Raw genomic sequence first — 22861 nt, forward strand, 5'->3', positions numbered from 1 at the left:
GAGGTTCACATTGGAATGGAGTTGATCATGGGTACATGTATATAATGAATGGTGTATATCTAAGGTAGTATATAACTTTAGATGTGGCATTATTTTAGAAAGACATAATATATGGACGTAGTATATAAAATAAAATAAGATTATGGTGACATTATAGATGTATATATAGAGGGAAAAAAATAATAATAAAAAAATAAAAATAAATTTTAATTATAAGAAAAAATGAGAAAAATGAAAAATTGCAATGGGAAATAATGAAAAAAATGGAAAATGGAATTATAAGGAGACAGCTTAGGTGGGGCTCTATATGTATGTATACAGATGCATATATTCAAGGATGGACAAAATATTACATGAAATATAGCATTATAATGTATAGTCAGATATAAATATATAATTAAGTATATAGTTAATGGAGTGAGACGTAGACGGTATAGGTATATGAAAGCAAAAATTCTACAGTGTATATAATGTAGAGGGAAATGAATATAGGGAAGGGTAGACTCTTGTGTGGGAGGAGTCAAGGCACTGGGTACGCAGTCTGGCTCATGATTCTTCTTGCAGCTTGGGGTCAGTCTCCAACAATAAAAAACAAAAATTTCTAACTCTGCGTTTAGTCCTTTCGGGATTAAAGGAGTGCTCCCCCTCCAAAAGACTTGCATTGAGGGGGCAGGGTGTGACATCATGAGGGGGCGGGGCTATGACATCACAAGCTCCCGGCGTCGGCTCCAGCATTCGGAATAGTTTGTTCCAAACGCTGAGCAGCGGAGTACCCCTTTAATGTGTCCATTTGATAGATCATCATAGATTCTGACCTAGACATTTTTGAATAACATTTTCTCCTCTCCAGTCTGGGTGAATAGACTGGAGGGCTGCATAGCTGGTCCCTCTGATAAGGCTGTTATGGCCCGCCTTGTAATGTGCAGACAGTGAGTGTTTTTCAAACCCACTTTTGATGTAGTAAAAGTGCTCTGTGATATGTTTTTTCGGGGTTCTCGATGTCCGACCAATGTTCTGTTTCTTACAGTGGCATTGAATAATATGGATAATATTTTTGCTATTGCAGGTTAAAAGTTCTTTGATGGTGTAAACTGTATTGTTTGAGGTTGATGTCACGGTTTCTGTTTAGTTGGGGAAGGTGGTGATCTTACAGTTATTGCATTACATGCATCTTAAAAAACCTTTTGCATCTGATAACGTTGATTGGTGGTTATGTTGACGTATGGTTTTTGTGGTTTTTGTTGTGGGAGCAATTTTGAGGCCTAGATTGGGTGACCTTGTAAATACAATGGGGGCTTGTGATGGTAGTGTTGGTCCTAATATTTTAACTGTTTGCAGTAAGTGCCAATGTTTATTGATCATTTATTTAACTTGGCGAGGAGCGGTATTGAAAGGTAAAACTAATTTGTGATTATAATGCTATATTTCATGTAATATTTTGTCATCCTTGAATATATGCATCTGTATACATACATCTAGATCCCCACCTAAGCTGTCTCCTTATAGCTCCATTTTCCAATTTTTCATTATTTCCCATTGTAATTTTTCATTTTTTTTTATAATTGTTTCTCATATTTTTTTATAATAAAAAAAAATTATTACATTTTTTTAAAGGGGTATTCAAGGAAAAAACGTTTTTATATATATCAACTGGCTCCAGGAAAAATCTTAATCCTTATCCTTTCAGTACTTATGAGCTTCTAAAGTTAAGATTGTTCTTTTCTGTCTAAGTAATCTCTGATGACACGTGTCTCGGGAAACGCCCAGTTTAGAATAGGTTTGCTATGGGGATTTGCTTCTAAACTGGGCGTTTCCCGAGACACGTGTCATCAGAGAGCACTTAGACAGAAAAGAACAACCTTAAGTTCAGAAGTTCATAAGTACTGAAAGGATTAAGATTTTTTAATAGAAGTAATTTACAAATCTGTTTAACTTTCTGGAGCCAGTTGATATATAAAAAAAGTTTTTTCCTGGATAACCCCTTTAATTATTATTTTTTTCCCTCTAAATATATATATCTATTAGGTCACCATAATCTTATTTTATTTTATATACTAAGTCCATATATTATGTCTTTCTAAAATAATGCCACATCTAAAGGTATATACTACTTTAGATATACACCATTCATTATATACATGTACCCATGATCAACTCCATTCCAATGTGAACCTCATTTCCTATAATTCTTTTATTTCTTTTATTGCTATATATGCATAATTTAACTTTTTAATGTAATTATTATGTATTTTTCACCTTATGTGTCTTCTTTATTGTTGAAATACAGCTACATATTTTATTTAAATATATAGTAGTCCAATTCCCAACCTTATCACCATTTCATGCCATATCTAACCAATACCAACCCCCCTTTTAATCCATTCCAGGTTTTATTGTCAACCTGTGAACCATTATCCAATCAGACCCAAAGTATCCTTATAAAAAGCCACCACATCTCCATTTTAAACATGCACAGCTATTGAAAAAGAAGCATAGCACGCTCCGGAAAGTATCTAGCCTACTAGCAATATAGCACTGCCACTTCAAGATCTTTTAAGTTTATCCACATCCGACATAAAGACAGGACTTTCGCACCCGGCACGCTAAACCCATGTGGAAGACACCGCCTGCAACATCTACAGGACTCCTCTGACTCCAGACATCACACAGCGATCTCTCCCTCCCCAGGCTCGCCGGCGACAGTCGATCGCCAACCAGGACAGACGATACCACTATCCGGCTGGAACCATAGGCAGGTAAGTGTGAGCGCTGCGGGACCGAACATTGGGATCGGTAATCAGTGCACAGCCCGCACCCTTTTCCTCCAACAGGTTTCCTGCATAGGTTACTACTGTACCACCAACGGATACACAATATCAAATAGGACATACCATCTACAGTACGGTGCATAGCACCTATCGCCTTTTTTCCACTACAGGATTCTACTATACCACCAACGGATGCACATCATCTAATTGTAACATCACTCTGCTTTTCCAGGATCAGAAAACAAGATTTTCTACTTATCTTTCAGGAACTAGAACGATTATACCTTTGCAATATCCCCTTAGATAAGCTTTGACCAGGACTCATTTTTATACTTAAGTGGCAGTACTATATTCTGTTTTATACATTTATTATAATGTTTATGTTTTTTTATGAAATATTTTTATTTACGTTTAAATACTTCTGCAAGGGTCCTGCAGACAGCTCGAGTTTATAATCATATACTAAATAAATGTGTAGATTTTAATCATGTAATTTGATTTCTATTTTCTACTGATTGGATACAACATCAATACTGTATATACAAGTAATATATCTGATTCATTGCACACAACAAGCTCCCATACACTATATATACAAGGATCTTACTAGAGAACGGTTACCTTTTCAATTTTACAGTGGTCCCTCAAGTTACAATATTAATTGGTTCCAGGACGACCATGAAGCCCCAAAATGTCATCCAAAAATAGGAAAAAGTGAGGATTAAAGAAAAATAAGTAGATAACTAATAGAGATAAAACAACTCCTTACATATAAAAGTAAGAAAGATCTGCTGGGAGCTGTAATCACTGTCTATGTAGAGGACAGGAGCTTCTTCAGGTTCCTGTATGGTACACAGTGTCCTAAAAAAGCAACATGGAGCCGCCCTCACCTGGTGTCCAAAGGAGCAGCTAACGCTGGCACAGGTAGAGAGTACAGAACATGTAATATCTCCCTGTACTGTAGGAGGCGCTACCAGACACCTGTCAGTGTATGCACTTCAGTAATAGATATGTTTTACCAGTGAATGCCCATTCTGATTGGTCGGTTCTTCCGGCCATTGAAATGTTTCGCAGATCTGGACTGTCTGTAGAATTGTATGTTAAGTTTGGTTTCAAATTACAATGGTCCAGAAAAGACCATTGTATGTTAAAACTATTGTAAGTTGAGGGATCACTACTTTGTAATGACATCAATAATTTTACCGCAAAATCTACGGCGAAACCAAAAACAAATTATGTGTGGGACAAAATTGAAAATAAAATACCATTTTGTAATTTTAAGCGGCATCCATTTCCACGCAGTGAACTTTTAGGTAAAAATGAAACCTTATCTTAATTCTGAAGGTCCATAAGTAAAATGATATACAACTTATATAGGGTTGATTTTGTTTTACTTCTGTTAAAAAATTATAACTTTGTGCACGAAATTAGTAATTTTGACCCCTTAAAGGGGTACTATGCCCGTAGCATCTTATCCCCTATCCAAAGGATAGGGGATAAGATGTCAGATCACAGGGGTCCCGCCACTGGGGACCCCTGGGATCTCCGCTGCAGCACCCCGCTCTCATTACTGCACAGAGCAAACTCGCTCTGTGCGTAATGACCGGCGATACAATACAAGTCTATGGAAGGGGGCGTGGCGGCCATCACGCCCCATCCCATAGACTTGCATTAAGGGGGCGGAGCAATGACATAACGATGCTCCGGCCCCTGTATCGCCGGTCATTACGCACAGAGCGAGTTTGCTAATTTTGGAAGGTTTCGTTTTCATGCTGTACACTTTACGGTAAACATGACAGGCTTACTTTATTCTCTGGGTCAATACGATTAAAATGATACCCATAATTACATACTTTTCTATTATTATACCGCTTAAAAAAAATCACAAACTTTTTAACCAAATTAGTGCATTTAAAATCCCGCTATTTTGCTGACCTATAACTTTTTTCATTTTTCCGTATAAGTGGCTGTATGAGGGCTCATTTTTTGCGCCGTGATCTGCAATTTTTTTTTATACCACATTTGCATATATAAAACTCTTAATACATTTTTTTATCTATTTTATTTGGAATAAAATGTTTTAAAAAAGCAGCAATTTTGGACTTTTCTTTTACGTTTACCATGCGGGATAATTAACATCATATTTTAATAGTTTGGATATTTACGCACGTGGCGATACCAAATATGGTATTTAGAAAAAAAATGTAACACTTTTTGGGGGTAAAATGTGGAAAAACTGACAATTTACATTTTTTTTCGGAGGGGATTTTTCTTTTTTTTTTTACTTCTATTTTTCACTTTTATTTTTACACTTTAATAGTCCCTGTGGTGTGTCACTATAATGAGTAGTGGCAGGCCCACGGGTTTTGCATTGAGTGGTGGGATCAGATGTTATTAACCCCAGGGGTCGGATGGTATTAACCCCTATGTGTTCGTGATGCCAGTGTGATTTTCAGGTTCCGGAACACCACACGTCTGGATTCTCCGTAATCCCATGGGCTAGCAGTGAATAAAGAGTCCACAGTCAGTTATGGGAAAACAAAGGCTTTACTGAACTGAAGACAGGTGTAATTATTTTCACAGCTATGGCCAGATTGTCCCAGAGATGTGACCTGTACCCCGGGGACCTTGCAGCTTGCTGGACCAATACTTGTAATTAACTTGACTTGGACTTGTAATTTAGACTTGACTGTTATTAGACAGGACTTGACTAACTTCAGTGACAGCAGACATAGACTTACTGGAGAGTTGTAGCTTTGTGGAACTCCAGATGCTGAACACTGGTCTCTAAGATTTTCTGGTAGCTGCTTCAGCAATAGCTTAGATGTTACAGCTATGAGCACTTGACTCAAAGATACTGAATTAAAGATGGCTACCCCTTATATAGTGAGGGGGCTGGACTATAGCCCATTGGTCAAGCTGTGGGTCATGGGTTAAACCTGTTGATCTCTGGGATTACATGTTGCAACAAATCATATAACAGCACAACATAACGTGATCAGCTTACTCACACAGGACCTTGGAGTCCTCCAAAGGTCCTATATACTATCTATACATTAGAATCCTATCTATGGTCTTAAGGTAACATACACCACATTTAATAAGCTAGCAAGATTACACAATGAGTCCCTGCAGGGGAGCCCCCAGGTCACTGAGGGACTCAACCTGACAGGGCCTACAGGTAATACAGGACTATGTACCTGTAGTGGGACACCACATCCCCATAGGGGACTATTTATAGCTATCATTCGATTGCTAATACAGTTCAGTGCTATGCATAGGGCATAGCACTGATCAGTGTTATCGGTCATCTTCTGCTCTGGTCTGCTCGATCTCAGACCAGAGCAGAAGACCCGTGGAAGGCAGCGGAGGCAGGTGAGGGGACCTTCGTCTGCCGTTCTGGATGATCGGATCTCCGCGGCAGCACTGTGGGCGATCCGATCATCCATTTTAGTGACCGCAGCGCTGCAGATGCTTTGATCTGTATTGATGGGTACCCCTTTACAGATGAACTTGTTTGTTTGTTTTTTTGACCATTTAAAGCATACTTTCCCATAGTATTCCAGCCTTGTCGTCTGTTTCATCCTTGCTCAGCCTTAGACATACATTTTATTACGGTAATTAGGACATGTGACCACAATTTTACACAGATTTCTGTGTCACAAAAAGTGGTCTGTCTTGGGTCAGCTGACCTCTTGTGAAAGTAAGCTAGGAGATTCCTCCAGGCAGCTCAGACCCTACACCTCCCCAACCACCTCTATTTGTATACTGCTGTGGCTAACCCTATGAGACCAGGGGAAAGTAACAGAGAGAAGGAGAGACAGGCTGCAGCTGTATGACATAAAAGAGGTCTACAGTGTGAGTTTGGGGACAGATGAGCTATTACTTACTGTACATAGATGGGACTTAAAGCAAGAGCAGTGATGATACATCATCCCATCTGTCACTGCAAAGCCAGAGGGTTCATGGGAAACATAGGCAGCATTAGGAAATCATAGCAGTGGGGAAATAATTAAGATGTCTGAAAACGCTTAGCAAAGTACCGTGCCAAGTCCCGTTAATTTAAAGAGGGCTCATGCACAGACATATGCTGAGTGTGGAGTGGTTGTTTTGGCAACTGCGCCTTCCCACATTGGAGTTGAAGATCTCGCGGGCCTAAGACATGCGCTTTAATGTTTACAGCAAGGACCTTCTGCCAGCAAAATGGTAACTTGAGGCAAATACACCTCTGAAAGAAAATTAAAGGAGTTATCTATGATTGGAAAAAATGGCAGTTTCCTTTCAAAAATAGTGACACGCCTGTCTACAGGTTCTGTGTGGTATTGCAGTTCATTTTCATTTAATTTAATTTAATAGAGATGAATTAGAATACCACACAGTCCACGGACATGCGTAGCATTGATTCTTTAAGAAACCAGCCATGTTTTTCTAATCCTATTCAGCAACACCTTTAATGTGCAGTTAAAGGGCTTTTATGTAATGTTTTTGGTAGCGGTCCATTAACAATACAAGCAGGCTGCCAAGTTTAGGAGGTAGAGGGATAAATATATAGTGTATTTCCTGCTCAAAAACAGGCAAAACCATCATCCATATTATTTTGAGAAGCAAGGATTAAAAATGCAGTGAGGGCTTATCAAAAATAGGCTTGCAATGGCTTTTCACTTCTGTAAGTAGTTCAAGTAAAATAAGATTACATTGTAAACTTCTTATAAATAGATTGACTGTTGGTCCAGCTGCTTCTAATGAATTTTGCCTAAAGCTTTTATAAGTTTAGGTCTTTCAACATTAAAACAACTACTGGCACTTTTTCGACAATTGGCCGGGAAGCTGTTTTTATGCCTTTGTGGCTTCCAACTTCTGCTTCTTTTCCCAGGGTCCTTTTAATGGCTTAAACATTCCAAGCCACCCAGCACCCTAGTAATTCAATCTAATGCATGCCTAGAAAAACTTCAAAACATTAATATCTATAGCTTGGCTGGCAGATAAGAACAAACATACAGAATATAGTTTAGATTGGAAATATTTGTAATAAAAAATAAACACTTAAAACTACACTTAAAAAAATAAAGAAAAATAACCTTTACTGAAGTAATACAAGGCATTTGGAAAGTTTTCAGACCCTCTCACTTATTACACATAATGTTATGTTGCGGTTTTATGCAGTTAAAATTAAATTAATTAAAGGAGAACTGTAGTGAAAATGTTTACATTACCTCTGTGCCTGGGCTGCAAAAACGAAAGAAAAAAAACTTTAACTCACCTTCCTTCGTTCACTCATTGTGCCGATATCGGTGTCCCGATCCCCTGGTGCTGATCTTCTTTCTGCTTACTGAGGACGGTGAGTCATACTGTGCTCAGCGTATCGCCGGCCGTAGCGATGTCCCACCTCGGTTGGTGATAGGATGAGCGCACTGTCATGTAAGGAGTCTGGGCCCCTCCTTCTCCCTGCTGCCTGGGCTCCTCACATGACAGTGCGCTCAGCCTATCACCGGCCGAAGGGGACATCACTGCGGCCGGCAATACGATGAGCACAGTATGAGTCACCGTCCCCAGGAAGAAGACCAGCACCGGAGGACCGGGACACCAATATTGGCGCAACAGGGGAACGTTGGAAGGTGAGTTAACGTTTGTTTTTTTAGTTTTGCAGCCTGGGCACAGAGGTAAAGAAAACATTTTCACTATAGTTCTCCATTAAATTAATTATCATTCTGCGCTCAATACTCCCCATAATGAGAATGTGAAAATTGAATGCTTGAAATTTACCAAAAATTTAAGACTAAAACTTGGCATGGATGTACGTATTTTAACTGTGGTAAATTAAGTTTAATTTGGTCTATATAAGGTCTCACAGCTGACAATGCATAAGAGCAAAAGCCAAGCCATGAGAAAAACTGGACTGTAGAGTTCAGAGACAGAATGGTGTGGAGCCACAGATCTGGAAAAGTGGTATCAAATACCCCTCCTCAGTTGCTGATTGGCCTGGACCTGTAACTCCACACTGACCAGAATGCAGCAAGCAAAGCCTGGTCAGGTACGATTGTTACATGCAGTTACATTTTTACAGCTTTTTTGTGATCTCTCAAATAGACGATTTTCTCATGATTCTCTGTCTGTTTCTGTTTTGACTTGTTAGGCTCCTTTCACACTATAGAGGTTCACCCGTTATATACACACGTTAGAAAAGCTATATTAAACGTGCGTTAAACCCCCATTCAAGTCTATGGTGTTTTTATATTCCACCTTATGACCCGTTATAGCACGTCATTAATAATGGGCGTTATTTGCAACGGGAGAAAAAACGTGTAAAGCACAAATTTTTTGCCTGTCACGAGAAACATGTAAATTAACGTCCGTTTTTTTTATTTTTTAATTGAAGTCTATGGCTGACGGACGTTAGCAAATGCACCCATTAATGCCCGTTATAATAACGTCCGTTAGTTTTACTGAGCATGCTCAGTAAAGCCAGAAGTCACATGGTGTAGTGCTCACACCCCCGTGTTCCACCCCCTCTTTTCGTCAGGAAGTCAGCAGGAGGCAGCACATCAAAACTGTATGAAAGGTGCGTAGGAAACATGGTGAAATCGCAAAGGTAAAAAAGTCTGACAGCAAGAAATCCAACAAACAATACTCTCCCTCTCAATGCTGAAATTCAGACTGCAGCCGGATCATTGTGGCACCCTTTTATACCTTCCCCTTGGAGTAGGAGGCAGAGCTTCAGGTGTTGCAAGGTGTAACAGGTAGGAGAGGTCAAAAAAGGGTGAATTCTTAACGGACGCTAATAATGGGTAATAACAGGTCAAAACAGAAACATTTGTTAACGTACGTTAGACGTACTTTAGAATACATTCACCCGTTATCAATATAACACTCGTTATTAAACGTACGTTAAAGAATACATAATAATGTGTGTATATAACGGGTGAACCTCTATAGTGTGAAAGGAGCCTTACTTTGATTTAGCCATGGCTTTTGTAGTTCTGACCTGTTTGTTTTGCTTTTAGGCTATTCTTTTGTTTGTTCTGTGATCTGTCTGTACTCATGGTCTGTTTTAAACCTGTTTAGTTTGTATCCTGATCTGTATAGTATCTTGACTTGTATTCAGGCCTGTTTGAGTTGCACCATGGTATGTTTCCTGATCCATTGCCTCTTACTTTGGCCCTATACCTGGTGTTGTTTTACAAAAACCTGAGACAGCCAGCACAACCTTTTTTAACCCCTTAGCGCATATGGATGTTTATGAACGTCGATATGCGCGTCCCCACATATAATGTGCGCTCACGAGGTGAGCGCGCATCATACCCGGTGGGTCCTGGTTGCTATAAGCAACCAGGACCCACGCTAGTGCCGGACATCGCCGATCAGGCTCATGTCCGGCATTAACTCTTTAGACGCGGAGATCAAAGTTTCCTTAATAAAAGTTGGAATCCCCCCCCCTTTTCCCATAAAAAAAAACTGTGTAAATAAAAATAAACATATGTGGTATCGCCGCGTGTGTAAATGTCCAAACTATAAAAATATATTGTTAATTAAACCACATGGTCAATGGCGTATGCGCAAAAAAATTCCAAAGTCCAAAATAGCGTATTTTTGGTCACTTTTTATACCATAAAAAAATAAATAAAAAGCAATCACAAAGTCCGATCAAAAAAAATGGTAGATCACGGCGCAAAAAATTAGCCCTCATACCACCCTGTATGTGGAAAAACAAAAAAGTTATAGGGGTCACAAGAGGACAATTTTAAACGCATACATTTTCATGTATGTAGTTCTGATTTTTTTCAGAAGTACGCAAAATCAAACCTATATAAGTAGGGTATCATTTTAACCATATGGACCTACAGAATAATGATAAGGTGTCATTTTTACCGAAAAATGTACTACGTAGAAACGGAAGCCCCCCAAAGTTACAAAATGGCGTTTTTTCTTCCATTTTGTCGCACAATGATTTTTTTTTCCGTTTCGTTGTAGATTTTTGGGTAAAATGACTGATGTCATTAGAAAGCAGAATTGGTGACGCAAAAAATAAGCCAACATGTGGATTTTTAGGTGCAAAATTGAAAGGGTTATGATTTTTAAAAGGTAAGGAAGAAAAGACGAAAGTGCAAAAACAGAAAAAAGGGGTTAATGGTGTCGTTTTACTATGTTAGTCTTGTGTCATCCAGTGTATTTTGATCTGTATAGAATCCTGAGTACACTTTAATGTGTATTCAGACTTGTTCTTGTCTTGTGCTTCGAATGGTATGGGTCCTAATCCATTGCTTCTTGCCCCTATACCTGATGTTGTTTTACTGCGTTTAGTCTTGTGCGATTGAGGACCTGTGTATCCTGATCTGTATAGTGTCCTGACTTCAGTTTCTGGTTAACTCACCTTCATTTCTAGTGAACATGCTGCTATATCCTTTGGTAACCTGTTTTGTCATTTCTCTCACACCTGCAGTACATTGCTTTGGTTCTGAAGCTGATAGGCAGTAGTCTATATACCTGCCAATATATCTTCCTGATATCTGTTTGTTAATACTTTGCATCACTGCCAATATATGTTATCCTGGTTTTCTGTCTGTTTGTTCTAAATTGTTAAAGCTTCATATCCTGACCTCCGTACAGTTCTGTTTATTGTTTTAACTTGTGTTGCCCCTGTACTTTGGTCCAGCAGAAGGACTGGCGCCCAGTTGTGGATCCGCTGTTTAGGGCGGATACGCAAGTAGGCAGGGAAGGGAGTCTTGGGTAAGCTCAGAGCTGCACTATTCCCTGCACTACATGACACTGCACTAAATGTTGAGACAAATTTAGAACAAAAATATAGTCTACATACAAAGTATATACTGAACCTATGAGGTAGAAAGTCATTTAAAAACCATGCAGACAGAAATTGTGCTGCACCATGAGCCTGTGAGGTGTGTCTGGTACCTCTAAATCTAAAGGTAACGTTCCCAGGCATGGAAAACAGTACTTTATTTAATGTGACATTCTCATATAAAGATTATGCTGCCGCCTTTTTACATGAGCAGACCATTCAGATAATGCAGTGCAATATTATGATCTGCTCATAGTACAGTGCTCTGCTTATTATACAAGATCACAGGATTACTCTACATTAGTCATTCAAGCTGCTAACAAGTGCCCAATATTACTATAGGGTGACCTTTGCCAAGAATAATTAGTCGGGCCTATTTGCACAGATTACTCAGGGTGACATTAGACATTCAACGTCCTAAGACAAAGATGACATCTGTCAGAAGCCTCATTACGTGACCTGCTGGCTGCACCACTGGAAGCGTCAGTAGGTGGATTACACAAACACATAATAAAATGGCAGTATATTTGTCCAGGGTTTAGTGTGAGATTTGGCAAATGCTTGCAACTTATGACTAGAGGAGATTAAAAGGTATAAGAAGCCAAATTACATGCATATGAGTGGTCCGCACACAGAAACATTGATCCTGAGTTACGGCAAGACAATGAGTAAATAATTCCGGGAAAGGATTTGTCAGTATGTTATGTCATGATATATATGACGCTGTTATTTCACACTAGCAATGAACTGGATTAAAACGTGAATACTCACCTATTAACATCATGTCTTAGGAGTCCTGTGGGCAGTTCGGTTCAGTGATTAAAAGCTATCAATCACTGAGAGGGACCACCCACCAGGCACATAATAAGGAGAGATTTAAATGAAAAGATGACAAGTTATGCTGAAACCTTTATAACAAAACTATATATCAATCTGCTCAGGTCCTTCTGCTCTATATCATGATGCCTGCAGACTGGACTCCATTTTCAATGTGACAGGTTCGTTTTAATGAAAGAGCAGGTAGTCCAGCAAGGTGTAGATTAAAACCATAAAATGGAAAAACACCGCACCTCTACAGTATAAATAACAACCAATGCATTTTAACTGGGACACAGTCTTAATCATGGCCATGGTTCCTGGTTATTCTTCATCATGTTTCTAAAATTGTGGGTCCAGGGGCATCCCTTACATGCTTGATGGGAATAAACTAAGGTGAGGCATTTCTGGAAAATATTCAATAAGCTTTATTCTATCACTCAGGTGAACCTTCTGCTGTCCCTACCTATGCCTAATTGAATGAGAAATTGCCGTGGGTCCCAAATATGTTTATACATTTGCTTTCTTTTTTCTGGTGGCTAAAATCGCTATTGCAACCTCATTGAAGAAGGCGGTGATACCTTTGGAGTTGGTCATAAGTAAACTAAACTGGATTATGGTGAATGATTGTTTGCAGAGTATTCTTTAAGATAAAAATGAGGTATTTGCTGGGTTTGGAAGTCCTGCTTGGATTATTCTGCTCCCACTACATAGGTTCTCCCATTGATTCCTTTGGGTGCGATGGGTGGCAGGAAGCGGGTACCATTTTTTCTCTTCCCCTCCCATCCCTATTAAAGAGGATCTGTGTTCATTTTAAAAAAACTCTATGAAGGTCTGATCACATTCCTTTTTATGGTTGGTCAATGAGGTGTTTTAGTTCCATTTGACAGATTTCTGAATCCGTTGGATGGGTGAGCATAATTATGATGTGCTGGAGGTATAGTTGGGCTTATCTGGGCCAGGGGCTTTTATAACAACAGTAAAAAAAAGTATGTGATCAGCCCCCTCTCCCCTAAAGAATGTATACATATCACTACATAGTGTTTTAATAAATGACCACAGGTCCTCTTTAATATGTTTGTTCGGATCGCTTCGGCAGCCTTATTATCCATGATGTTGTTTGTGTATTTATTAGCTTTTTTTTTGGCTTGTTCTGTTAAACAAGATTTTCTTTATACCATCTTACGCATGTTGGCTACTGATATTAACATATAATTTGAATTCTATAAAAATCTTTGCCAACTAAAATAGATGTGAACCCAGCCTATGAAGCCCAGAATTTCATCATCAGATCTACAGGGAATATAGCTCTCGCTATCATCAGTTCGCCATTAGAATGTGGCTAAACAAATCAAATCTACATGGCAGGTGTGCCAGAGGCAGCCTGCTCTGCCCAATATCAAAAATAGAAATCGCACATGAACCTTTAGAACAGTGTGCTCTGGACAGATGAAGCAAAGATGGTACCAGAAGACATGCTCGGCAAAACCCAATAATAGTATTTTACTGCAAGGTCCTGATATCAACGGTAAAGATGGGCAGGAAATGTTATGGTTTGGGGTTGCTGGGCTTCTTAGGGGCTCTCCATTATAGAACCCTCTAAAAATTCTTCATTGTACCAGAGGGAAAATAAGAAAAAGAGAAAACGCGCCCCTAGTGCAATATATTCAGATGAAAAATAAATAAAGCGTAGGTGCAAACATTTTTGCACTTACCTAGTTGTGTTGCGCTCAGAGCACAACACCTATGAAGACATACATCTATTTCCACAATGGGACCTGCTGCTGTAGTTCATCCGGTGGAGGACTTGCTCTCCCCAAAGATTATACTCAATTAGTAGAAGAAAAAGGTAATTATTCACAGCGCTGCTCCTCGGACATGAACAAGAACTAAAACATCTGTTGATGTTCTTAAAGATGAATTTATTAGGCACAAAACAACGAGTTTCCAGTTCATAACGGACTCTTTGTCAGGCTAGTGGATGCACTAGCCTGATGAAGAGTCCGTTACAGACTGGAAACGCATTGTTTTGTGCCTAATAAATTAATCTTTAAGAACATTAACAGATGTTATAGTTCTTGTTCATGTCCGAGGAGCAGCGCTGTGAATAATTACCTTTTTCTTCTACTAATTCATTGTACCAGAGGACATTAAAGGGGTACTCCGCCCCTAGACATCTTATCCCCGATCGCAGGGTTCCCGCTGCTGGGGACCCCCACGGTTCCCGCTGCTGGGGACCCCCACGATCTCTGCTGCAGCCCCCAGAGTCATCAGCTCTCCGGAGCTAAGTTTGCTCCGTGGCTAATGACAGGGGCCCCTTAATGCAAGTCTATGGGGCGGGGCAACAGTCACGCCCCCTCCCATAGACTTGCATTAAGGGGCAGGGTGTGACATCATGAGGGGACAGAGCCAATACGTCACGAACCTCCGGTCCCTGTATTGTGAGTTATCAGCCACTGAGCAAACGTAGCTCTGGAGAGCTGATGACTCAGGGGGCTGCAGCAGAGATCGTAGGGGTCCCCAGCAGCGGGACTCCTGCGATCAGACATCTTATCCCCTATCCTTCGATAGAGGCTTAGATGTCTAGGGGTAGAGTACCCCTTTAAGGATAATGTGACGCTATCTTTCAGAAGACTGAAGTTCAGCCAAAAGCGTAGAGTTAACGACAGGACAATATCTCTAAACAAACCACAAAGGCTCTTTTCACATTTCGTTTTGCCGTGTCCATTGGAGGTGCAGATGGTAAGGATTTCTCACACATTTCCCCTCCAGCAGATGTCACTCTTTCTTAATCTTAAGGATTTATTACAAAGTTTCTCATCTTCCCTTGTACTATTAATTCACAGAAGGTGTTGATAATCGGAGGTAGACTTATAAAGTCAATGCATTATACTTTGTTTTTGTTCAATCTATTTTGGTTCTTTGTTCTATCATTTCATTGTTTACCAAACAGGGTTCTCTGAATGGAAACTGATCTATCAGATTTTATAATGTCACTTCTGCAAAACAGGACTTCAGATGCGGATGAGAAAATAAAAATAAACTGAACTCCAGGATGTAAACCAAAACGCACCTAACAGTCACACAATGAAATGTTCCACACATTCTTTTTATATATAGGTCACTACTATCAGAAAACTTCAAGCAGTTCAAAATAATTAAAAATGATGTAATGTTGTAAGAAACTTGGACATCAGACAGGACCAAACCGAAAATAACATTGTGAACAAGTCAGGGGAGTAATACCTATAAGTTTTTCTAGCTGTAAAAATAACTTTGCTCTTCCACACTTATCTGTTCCTGAGAAAGAAAAGCAGAATTTATTAAAGAGCAAATCCAACCTAATTTATTTTTCAAACAGCTGATAATTGTATAAAATAAGAAAAGTAGCAATACTCACTTTACCAATCCTCTGTTGCCCCCGGGCCAATCCACTAGTCTGTTTACTGGACCCTATTGATTTCCCCTATATTTACATCATGCAATCAAACAAACAGATTCAAATTTGTTTTTTTATTTACAGTCAAAAAGTTATATTTTCTTCTATTCGATTACAAAGTGTTTGCCCTATTTTTAAATATATTTCATAATTTGTAATTTGGAGAATTGCATCTGGGCTGGTGCAATGTATAGTATATGCTTTTTATGTTTATTTGATGCTTTTATAGCATAAAAGAAAACGATAATACAGTTTTATATTCTTCTTAATTAGTTTTTTGTTATTACAAAATTCCTAACAAGAAAAGACCTTTGGGGGCCATTGTTATTCTACCCTAATTGTAATTTAAAATATTTTCTCTGTTAACCTACACAGTTTTATCAACATAATGGTGACTACACAGTAATGATTATGAAGATTATAACAGCAATCACACTGTCTTGTCTAGTACCTGCATCACTTCATTTATCAGGACTGTGTGGTTTGGTATATAAAATATTTCCTCGTGGTACACCTGCCACGTAGCTCTATTGTTCAGCCTCTTTCTAAGGCTAGAGCTACAAAGCCACATTGGCCACGGGACACAAAGATTGCAAAGTCGCACTCTAATGTCAGTGAATGGTGTAACATTGCAACATGCGATATACAGAGACTGCAGAAGTAGCAAAAAAAATCCATCTTTGTTGGATTTGTGGTCACAATTCACATGCAACTTCCACAGCTGGCCGCAATGCAAGTCGCATGCAACCACAACCTGCTTATAACTTTTCTGCAATTTTGCTAATATTTTTAACAGCCAAATTTTAACTGTAATAAAGTTGTGCAATAGCAACTCGGATTAAAAGTTGCACAAATATTTTGGTATCGGGACTTTGCAATTTTCTATTGCTCAACACATGTCACCAAGTAGCCTTAGCCTAATGGTAGACTGGCGCAGCTTAAACCCTGTTGGTGGTGAGAACTACGGTCCTGTAGGTTTGACTAAAAAATTCTGGGCTTCTTAAGCTGGGTTCCCACGTAGTAGTGGTCAGTAATTTTTTTTGGCAGAACTAGGAGTAGATTTGCACCCTTTTCTGTGTTTTAGACCCATTTCGTGCTTTAGCGGATGTCATAGACCAAAATAAGATCCAAAATGAGAACCAAATGCTGAACAATATACTCTGTATGAACCCAGTCTTGGAGTTGTGGCTCCCTTTTTTTTTTTTAAGCCCATACCAGTTCTTAGATAGTAAATGTGTCTGATCCAGTTGGGGTGACTGGGTGGCTATCTTTGGCAGCTCTATAGACAATTAGAGCTGCAACGTGCATGTGTGACTTGCAGCACCATTTCAAGGCAAGACTCAGGTCCCTGTTCTTGACATCGAAGGGGGTTCTAGTGGTTGAAGTCCACATGATCAGTCACTTATCTTCCCTCCTGTGGATAGAGGATAAGTGTTGGACTGCCCCTTTCGCTGCTCAACGCATTCCTATATGGAAAACATGACACCAGCAATAAGTTAAGAAAATGGGCATGAGCTGCAACAATACGGACAGACACATTACAATAACTTTACACTAAACATGTATTTTTTGTGGGTTCCAAGTCATAACAATCTTCATGGATTGTTGTTCATTGATATGTTGCAATGTTTGCATTAGAGCTTTGTGTATATTTTGTTGTTAAAGGGATACTCCCCTTGAAAAAAATGTTTTTTAAATCAACTGGTGCCAGAAAGCTAAACAGAATTGTAAATTACTTCCATTAAAAAATATTGATCCTTCCAGTACTTATCAGCTATTGTATGCTCCAGAAGAAGTTGTGTTGTTCTTTCCAGTCTAACCACAGTGCTCTCTGCTGACACCTTTGTCCATGTCAGGAACTGTCCAGAGCAGAATAGGTTTTCTATGAGGATTTGCTCCTACTTGACAGTTCTTAAAATGGACAAAGGTGTCAGCAGAGAGCACTGCGGTAATGACAGAAAAGAAATCCAAAAAGAAAATAATTTCCTCTGTAGTATACAGCCGCTAATAAGTACTGGAAGGATTAAGAATTTTGAATAGAAGTAATTTACAAACTTTCTGGCACCAGTTGATTTAAGAAAAAAATTTTTCCCAGTGGAGTACCCCTTTAAATTGTTCTCTTAGTGTCCTTATAAATGACCTGAGATTTATAAAATTACAAAATTTTGCAGCTTCATTTCTATGTACATCATGTTTCTTAGAAACAGCAAGTTTCCCTGTAACTGCTTTTTGCTGAGGGACAACAGGGCAAGGACACCACCCAAAATGTGCAGCCAACAACATTCCTACACTGGAAGAAATCTGACACAGCTTTATGCCTTCTTAATGACATTACTCAACTTCAAGCTTATTTTATTAGCTATTATTTTGGGATAATTCCAGGTAAAATGTAAAATTACGCCAGTGAGCATCATTATTGACACACCAACTTTTTACCAATATATGGTTCAGTCACCTCATGGAATAGAAATCTTGTATACTTCAATGTTTTTAAAGACTACAATTTTCAGTTTGGATGTGAATTAATTCTTTGGGGTGACATCACTAGTGTTGAGAACAAATATTCGTAATGCCAGTTGATTTTTGTTAAGGATGCTTAATTGTTCCTTTAAAACACCTCCTAGCGCACCACGTGGACCCACTGTGCTACAAGTGGCAGCTGGCCAGGAAGGCAGCAGAATGGGGCAAATTGACACTATACATAGCGTTAGACGCAGCAGAGCTGAATAGGTGCTCATAGAAGAAGCTGTGAGAACAGCTAGCCAAGATGGCTACAGGTGCCACAAGGTGCAACAAGCTTCAATCAGACATGATTCGTGGTCAACAGTCCAAGGACAATAACAGGAGAGACAGGTCAGGTTCCAGGGGATAAGACAAGGCAAGGTGCAGTAGTCAGGTAATGGTGAGGAACACTTAATCAGCAGATAGCTCAGCGACCTAAGCAGTGCAGGAAACTACACTATTGGTAAGACATCAGGGAACAGGTGGAGCTGCTTTATATAGGGAGTGCCAAGCAGGGATTGGAGAGGGAATCATTAGGAAGTGCACAATGGCCCTATAAGTTCCAGGTTGTACTCACATGCTGGTGGAAAGAGTGGAAACTGCAGCAAAGGCTGAAGCAGCAGGACAGAATTCAGGACTGTGGTTGCAGGTATAAGAAGATACTGGAGACTCTAAAATTATACCTCAATAGTATTACAGTTATGTATATGCTATGTACATCAGGTGCCTGTGCTATAGCTCCAATGAGGTGTGACACAAAAGTCTCTATAAAACTAATTTGCATGTGATTATTCAAAACCAAAGTGCTGACAACTATTAAACTCAGGATATTAGATCATCTTCCATACAAATTTTTTTATTACTAACCATAAATATCCATTGCTGTTTCTTAACTCGAAATGCTGAGTCTTTCATTGGATACTATCTAAAGGGCTATGGGGTTTTATGTAACAACTTTAATTTTAATTTATCCAAATTTACAACCATTTGTGAAATATTCAAAAGCCATATAATGCAGCCAGCCATGTAATCTGCTCTTACCTTGTGGTTATCGTAATACTGCCTGGCCCCTACTCCTCCTTGTTCTTCTCCTGTCCATAGCACCAGACGAATTGTTCTTTTAGGACGGAGACCTGAGAAAAGAAATACATATTGGAGTGATACTGTCTAATGTGGAGCCTCCAGGAGTAAAATGACATACTTCAGTGAGAACATGGAACACGAAGAGGCCTTATTGGTGTATACAGTAATATTATTATTAATATATTGTGTATATGGTGACATTATTTATAGGTACACTGCATAGCTGAAGAAAGGGGAACTTTATCCAGCACTACTGAAATGCTAGTTTGTATTTGAATACATTAAAATAAATTTACATGATAGACATCACACTACCATGCCGCATGAATGTCAGACAAGTTGGTCGCGTTTCGAGTGCATGCGCTCGAAATGCGTCCAGCACGATGGTGTGATGTCAGCTCTCTGGACAGGTCTGAAAGCTATTTTCTCATTACTCTGCATTGTATTATTCCTCTTAGGCATGTATTAATAGATTGACAACTAGGTATTACCAATTGGGGGGTACCTACACACTGTGACACTATAAAATTATAACAAGAGGGAGGTGCGCTCCATAGCGTAAAACTCGCCACTGTAGGGTTCAGATTAGCGTAATAAGAAACCCTTACCAGAGACGGTTGTGTGAGCTCACACACAACAATGGTCTGCATGGGTGAGAGAATAAGCCTGGGCTGCAGCCTCCCCGACCTGGACATAACACAATGGGAGAAGGACTTCGACAGGGCGGTAGGGGATGTCGGCGCTGACCAAGATCGGACACGTCCTGTAGGTAAAAGAACTTTCTTTATTTTTCAAATGCAACGCGTTTCACCGCGCTTGCGTGGCTTCATCAGGCATGCCTGATGAAGCCGCGCAAGCGTGGTGAAAGGCCTTACATTTGAAAAGTAAAGAAAGTTATTTTACCCACCAGACGTGTTCCGATCTTGGTCAGCGCCGACATCCCCTACCGCCCTGTGGAAGTCCTTCTCCCACTATAAAATTATAGCAGTGTCAGACTGTGCCAGACCTTGTAGAGACCAAAAACTTTCGCATGGGATAAATTTAACTATAAACATTCAGGAACAGTGATGTAGGAAGGGGACCCCATAGCAAATATTGAAACGGGCCTTCTATAATGCTTTTGCTCTCCAGGACAGAAAGGGTTGGTATTTATTTTCCATTGTTTTCCATGACCCCCTCCATTAATTTTCTGATAATGCAGTTCCTAGCCAGAGTAGTTATTTATTCTTATAAATAGAAAAAGTTGGGACCAATTAGGATGGGGCCCCCTCTCTCCAAGGGCCCCATAGCAGCTGCATGGTCTGCCACTATGCCACATACATCCTTGTTTGGAAAGCATAACAAAGGAATGGCATAACTAAAAAAAAAGGTTTGAGAAAAGATGCTTCAGGATTGTTATTTCATGGGAAACTCAAGTAATGGCCATAGGTCAGGCAAATAGTCCAATTATTTTCGTATAGTGTAAGACACCGCTGTCATCTCTCCAGCAGGTCCTGCTGCCTTACATCTGTGCTGAAACAAGGAATTTACTGATATAGTAAATATCTTAGCAACGTAAAAGAAAAGCGCTTCGGAGAGAACTGAGAACCAGTCGAAGTATTCTAGTGATAATTCCAAACTAAAACTGAACCAGGATTGTTTTGTATAAATATACATTTGTATAGATGTGCTTACTTACATTATATATTTGTTTCAGAATCTTGTAATACCTTTTTTAGACACAAGCTTTCATGAGGTTACGACAACGAAGATAGGAATTAAAGAGTGGCACTCACCAAGCCCAGGCCAATAATCTTTAATCTTCTTAAAAAGATTACAGCAGGATATGGTACAGATACCACATCCTGCTGTAATCTTGTCATGTGTGCTTTTTAAGACTATTTAAGGTTATTAGCCTGGACTTGGTGAGTACCACTCTTTAAGTCCTATCTTCCTTGTCATATCTGCTACCCTGCATAGATGTAGATGCCACCTATATGGCTCGCTGGTGTTGATCGAGTGCGGCTATACTGCGTTCATATTGAATGTGAACTGTCATTGATCATGCTGTTCCAGCCTTTTTCTTCTTAGATGTAAACACATAGGTTACATATTACACATATGGTCCTATAGTTGGACAATATATGGCCCAACTTAGTGTGAATTCTCCGTTGTTTTATTTCCGACATATTTGTGAGATGTTACCTGTGTGTTTTCTGCTTATGAGCTCAGAAATGCTTTCAACTTGAAAAATTTTGGAATCTGTTAGTTTAACATAAAAAAGGTATTACAAGATTCTGCAACATTCTGTGATTTTGCATCTGCAACATTCTGTGATTATATATATATATATATATATATATATATATATATATATATATATATACCGTATATGCCGGCATATAAGACGACTGGGCGTATAAGACGACCCCCAACTTTTACAGTTAAAATATAGAGTTTGGGATATACTCACCGTATAAGACTAACCCTTCTACCGCGATGTACAGTACCTTGTAGTTCCCCCCACATCAGGTAGGCAGTATAGTTCCCCCCACATTAGGTTGCAGTTCCCCCACATTAGGTTGCCAACTCCCTCACATTAGTAGGCAGTTCCCCCACAATAGTAGGCAGCTCCCCCACATTAGGTCAGCAGTTCCCCCACATTAGGTCGACAGTTCCCCCACAATAGTAGGCAGTTTCCCCCATATTAGGTTGGGAGTTACCCCACATTAGGTCGGGAGTTACCCCACATTAGGTCGGGAGTTACCCCACATTAGTAGGCACCTCCCCCACATTAGTAGGCACCTCCCCCACATTAGTAGACAGTACCCCCCCCCCCCCCTCACAGACATACAGCCTCCAGCCATATACAATGTATGGCTGGAGGTTGTATGTCTGTACTGCCCCCACAGTGTTCTGATTACCGCTCCTCCATCTACTGCTATGGACAACAGCAGCAGTCCCGGGCCTGTAGGAGCGGTGATCGGATCACTGAAGAAGATGACGCGCCGCCGGTCAATCACCAGGCCCCGGCCGGCGTGCGTCCTCCTGCGATGGTCCTGCGGTCCTCCTGCGTCTCTATGGTCGCAGGAGGACGTCACTGACGTCCCGTGCGTACAACCATAGAGGCGGAGAAGCGGAGGAGGACCGCAGGAGGACGCGCGCCGGTCGTGGAATGGTGAGTCACCGGCAGACATCCCTATGTCCCGAAAAGATCTTTCGGGACACAGGGATGTCCGGCATAGGAAAAGCTATGATTATCTGCTCCCGTTATACTAAAAACCAGGGTGCCTCCAGCTGTTGTGTAACTGCAACTACCAGCATGCCCAGACCGGCAAAGGCTGTCCGGGCATGCTGAGAGTTGTAGTTTCACAACAGCTGGAGACACCCTGGTTTTAAGTATCAGTAATTAGTTTTTATCTGCTCTGGCCGGCCCCCGCACACGGTAGCCGGCCCGGGCAGATAGTCATACGTTTTCCT

At 40.0% G+C, this 22861-nt stretch overlaps 1 protein-coding gene across 3 annotated transcripts in view; it reads right to left on the minus strand.

The window, feature by feature from the left end:
- The window catches only part of CPQ (carboxypeptidase Q), a 562886-nt gene that overhangs the window by 85486 nt on the left and 454539 nt on the right, over positions 1-22861 (minus strand). For all 3 annotated transcript variants that reach the window (XM_056522426.1, XM_056522429.1, XM_056522428.1), the window contains one exon: positions 19361-19452. In XM_056522426.1, coding sequence (XP_056378401.1) covers positions 19361-19452 — 92 coding nt within the window. The remainder of the gene's footprint in view (positions 1-19360; positions 19453-22861) is intronic.

Source organism: Hyla sarda, chromosome 5, assembly GCF_029499605.1.
Source record: "Hyla sarda isolate aHylSar1 chromosome 5, aHylSar1.hap1, whole genome shotgun sequence".
In the NCBI taxonomy this organism is placed as follows: Eukaryota; Metazoa; Chordata; class Amphibia; order Anura; family Hylidae; genus Hyla; species Hyla sarda.